At 36.0% G+C, this 4354-nt stretch overlaps 1 protein-coding gene across 1 annotated transcript; it reads left to right on the top strand.

Annotated features, from left to right (window-relative positions):
- Positions 1-2048: 2048 nt before the first annotated feature.
- LOC111371923 lies at positions 2049-3720 on the top strand. The gene is made up of 5 exons (XM_022994074.1): positions 2049-2259; positions 2662-2788; positions 2870-3024; positions 3106-3200; positions 3250-3720. Exons 1-5 carry the CDS (start codon positions 2049-2051, stop codon positions 3718-3720), a joined length of 1059 nt encoding a protein of 352 aa, XP_022849842.1.
- The last annotated feature ends 634 nt before the right edge of the window (positions 3721-4354 follow it).

Raw genomic sequence — 4354 nt, 5'->3', positions numbered from 1 at the left:
AAAAAACAATTGGATTTATATATTAATACAAAGGCAGCCAATTAGAAGGAAAATTTAATTCTTTGAGAGTCATAAAAAAAAAAAAAAAAAAAAAGTAGCTACCTTGTGAAATTATAGGGGAGAACCGAGAGCCAATTGGAGAAATTGTAGAAGAATTAGCATTTGCCTGGGACTCCAAGATTTCGACTGTAGGAAAAAAAAGTGTGGCTGAATCAGATTTTATATACATATAAATTGGTGGCCGGCAGAAGGAAATTGAAGAAGCAGAATTGTTACACACACATATAGGCGACAATTGAATTGGGCAGCAGCTTCAAGGATAAATTGCAGTCAAACACTATGGCAAATATGAAGACGGCAACCACAAGAAAGACACATATTATTGGATTATAATTGGAGTTAAACACATCCATCAATTTTCGGTAATGTCCTTCCACTTTTATTTGTTTGATTCCAATAATATGTTAGGCTAATTAGTTTCATGTATTGGATGATGACAAAATTGTTTAATTTTTAGTTTTAATTCGAGACCTATGTTTTTATGTTAATTATTGCGTTGTGATTCCATTAATGTGCCTATTCACATTGTTTTAATGTTTGCGCACCATTAGGACAATAAATTGCTTATTCGTAGTGTTGAAAAACTCACGATAGGTAGAACACTATTATTGGGACACACAGGTAATAAATATTAGGAATAATATTTGTGGCGTGTGCGATCTTATGTGATAATCCTAAATGTCAATGCATGTTTGCCATATGAATTCGGACTAGGAATATGATCGTCTCGTGGTAATCATAGGTTTATTATATCTTCGGAAAGAATAATAAATAAAAAATAAAATTATTGATCGTCGCAATTGCACAAATTAACATAATCATTACTAATCGAGAATTAGAACTAAAAATTAATCAATGGCATCAGAAATCCAATACGTTCGCATACTTGATTTCTAAACCAACTTTCATTATTTTCACAAGTTTTAGTTCTAAAAATTAGTTAGATATTCATTCGATCATCTTTTGGTTATAAACACGAATTTAAATATATCAAATATACTAAAATTGATCATTATTCCCTGTGGGACGATAACTCTCTTATCACTATTATTACTTGTACAACGAACCCGTACACTTGCGGGTATTTGACAAACAAGTTTTTGGTGCCGTTGCCGGGGAATAATGGTGTTCATTTTAGTTATTAGATATTTTAGATTCATTTTTATTTTTTTATTTAATTTTTATTGTTTTTATTTTCATTTTATTTTTAGTTGTTTTTAGGCTACCATTACACTTTTTAGGCGACTTTAGTTTATGCAAAATCCTAACAAGCCAGATCTCTTTCCAATAGAGCACGAAATCGAAAGGACATTCAGAAATCGTAGAAGAGTTCAACATCAAGCAAGGAGAATGACTGACAACCAAAATCAACCACAGAATCAAGTTCAGCTTCACGAGCTAATACCGCAGCCAAATCAACCGAGAGCTATCCAGAATGAAGCTCCTATCTTAGTTGGAGATTACATCAATCCAATTCCCGCTTTTTTCATGTTATGTGAAGTGATCAGTCACGAAGGGATATCGACAAATGCATTCCGAATGAGATTATTCACTCATACCTTGAAAGACACTGCTAGAGAATGGTTCCTCTCATTCAATCTTGGAACGACGTGGATCAAAAATTCACGATGAAATTCTTCCAACCTTTTCGAGTTCACCAAATTAGGAATGACATTCACACCTTCAAGCAGAAAGATCTAGAGAGCTTTCCTGAGGCATGGGAGAGGTTCAAGAATTTTTTCAAAAAATGCCCCAACCTTGATATTCCCAAGAAGGCTCAGCAATATCTTTTCTACTATGGTCTAAAACAAGAGTTTAGAAATATGATAGATGGTTTAGCATGAGGATTAGTGATAAAATTTGATGTGGATGAGGCAAATGACCTGTATGGAAAAAAAGCTGAAAACCAATCGATGTAGCCAACTAATAGGAAAACTCCAAGAAAAACACTACACAACGTAGATACAGTGACAGCACTGGCCACGCAAATGGAAGTTCTTACAATGAAAATGGACAATCTATCTAAGTTTGTCAACATGGTACACCAATCGCCACCTATTTATGAAGGCAGTGGAGCGGATCATGATAGTACACACTGCCCTTTAACGTCTACACATGCTAATCAATTCAAAGAAGTAAACTACGCACAGAACTTTCAAAGACAGCAAAATAATCCTTTCTCTAACACATATAATCCGGGTAGGAAGAACCATCCAAATTTTTCATGGTCCAATAATCAGGGACAAGAACAGGGGGAGAGCAATCAGAATAAACCACTAGGGTTCCAACAGCAACAACAGCAAGGGAGAAGCCCATCGTTGGAAGATTTGCTGGCTCAATACATTACTAAAATTGAGACCAACTTTCAAAACCAACAAGCCTCGATCAAGAATTTGGAACAATAGGTTGGACAAATTGCAGTCGCACTATCAGGTAGAGCTCAAGGGACGTTACCTAACAACACCGAGATAAACCCTAAGGAGCATGTCAAAGCAATCACTACACGTAGTAGCGTCCAGTTACCAAAAATACATGTAAAGCGACCAGCAACTATCATAGAAAAGGCACCTACCATGGGCGATGAGTAAGTGGATGAATTAGACAAAGCCACTGAGGAAAATCAAGTTGAGTCATCAGATAGTCCACAGGTGAAAGCAACTACTCCTATCAAAGCATATGTTCTTTCAATCCCATTTCCACAGAGATTGCAAAAACATAAGCTTGACAAGTAATTCCAGAAATTTTTGGATGTGTTCAAGAAGCTGCGCATTAACATACCATTTGCTGAAACTTTAGCTCAAATGCCCAGCTACGCCAAGTTCATGAAAGATATTCTATCAAATAAGAGAAAGCTGGAGGACAATGAAACAGTTATGCTTACTGAGGAGTGTAGCGCAATTTTCCAACACAAATTACCACCGAAGTTAAAAGATCCAGGGAGTTTTACTATTCCTTGTAACATTGGTAATTTATATATAGATAATACATTGTGTGATTTAGGAGCTAGCATTAATTTAATGTCTTTATCTCTTTTTAGAAAATTAGGTTTGGGGAAGGCAAAATCGACTACAGTCTCATTGCAATTGGCTGACAGGTCGATCAAGCACCCTCGATGTATTTGTGAAGATATTTTGGCAAAGGTTGACAAGTTTATCTTCTCAGTAGACTTTATTATTTTTGGATATGGAGGAAGATAGGGACGTCCCCCTAATATTGGGTCGCCCATTTTTTGCTACGAGAAGGGCTCTGATAAATGTGCAAAATCGTCAGTTGATACTGAGGTTAAATGAAGAAGAACTGACAATCAACGTGTTTAGAGCTTTCAGATTTCAGAGTGAACTGGATTCTTGCATGCAGATTGATGTAATAAAAGAAGTGGTGTCAGAGACATTCAAACTAGATCGCCCTCAGGATCCGCTTGAGGCTTGTTTAGTGCATTCACAGTATTTACCATCAGAAAAGGAGGAAGTAGAAGAATTTGCATGTTATTTGACAACCATACCACCATTCTTCAAGCAACCACGACTGGAGCGCGGTGGAAGACCCAAAACACCTTTACCATCTATACAGCAAGCTCTGGCTCTTGAACTCAAACAACTGCCCACTCATCTTCATTATGCGTATTTGGGGAAAAAGAATTCACTTTCAGTAATTATCTAGAACAATCTTACAGAATGAGAGGAGGATCAGTTGTTGAGGGTGCTTCGAGAGCATAAGACAGCAATAGGATGGACGATATCGGATATAAAAGGGATCAGCCCTTCACTTTCCATGCATAAGATTAGGGCTGGACATGGTCCAATTCGGTTCGGTTCCCTTAAGAACCGAACCAGACCCAAAATTTTCGGGTACTTAGTAATTGGAACCGTCGGGTCCAAATTTAATTATGGAACCGTTCGGGTTCGATTCTATTCGGTTCGGTTCTGTTCGGTTCCGTACCATAATTACATTTTTTTAACATTTACAACACAACATAAATACAATTAATAATATGTTGAGTCATAGCTTTTACAAATTAACAAAGTCCCATTAAAAACATATAAGTAACATGTTGTCCAGTGACATTATTTTACCAATGTATACATATATCAAAAAGTAAATACTAGTATTAAAATATCGGCAACTCATATCAATAATTCCCTTGCTTCAACCTTCAAGCCTTCAAAATCAAGTCTACATAAAACAATTGAATATGAATTAGAAGTCATAGAAATAAAATATTTTTAAGTATTACTAATACTTACCAACTATATCAATTTCTTGAGTTGCCATACGAAGAAACTCTACAGAAAAA

The sequence above is a fragment of the Olea europaea genome, chromosome 23 (assembly GCF_002742605.1).
Source record: "Olea europaea var. sylvestris chromosome 23, O_europaea_v1, whole genome shotgun sequence".
Taxonomy (NCBI): Eukaryota; Viridiplantae; Streptophyta; class Magnoliopsida; order Lamiales; family Oleaceae; genus Olea; species Olea europaea.
Note: the sequence above shows the minus strand (reverse complement) of the source record. Positions and strands in the feature narration are given on the sequence as shown.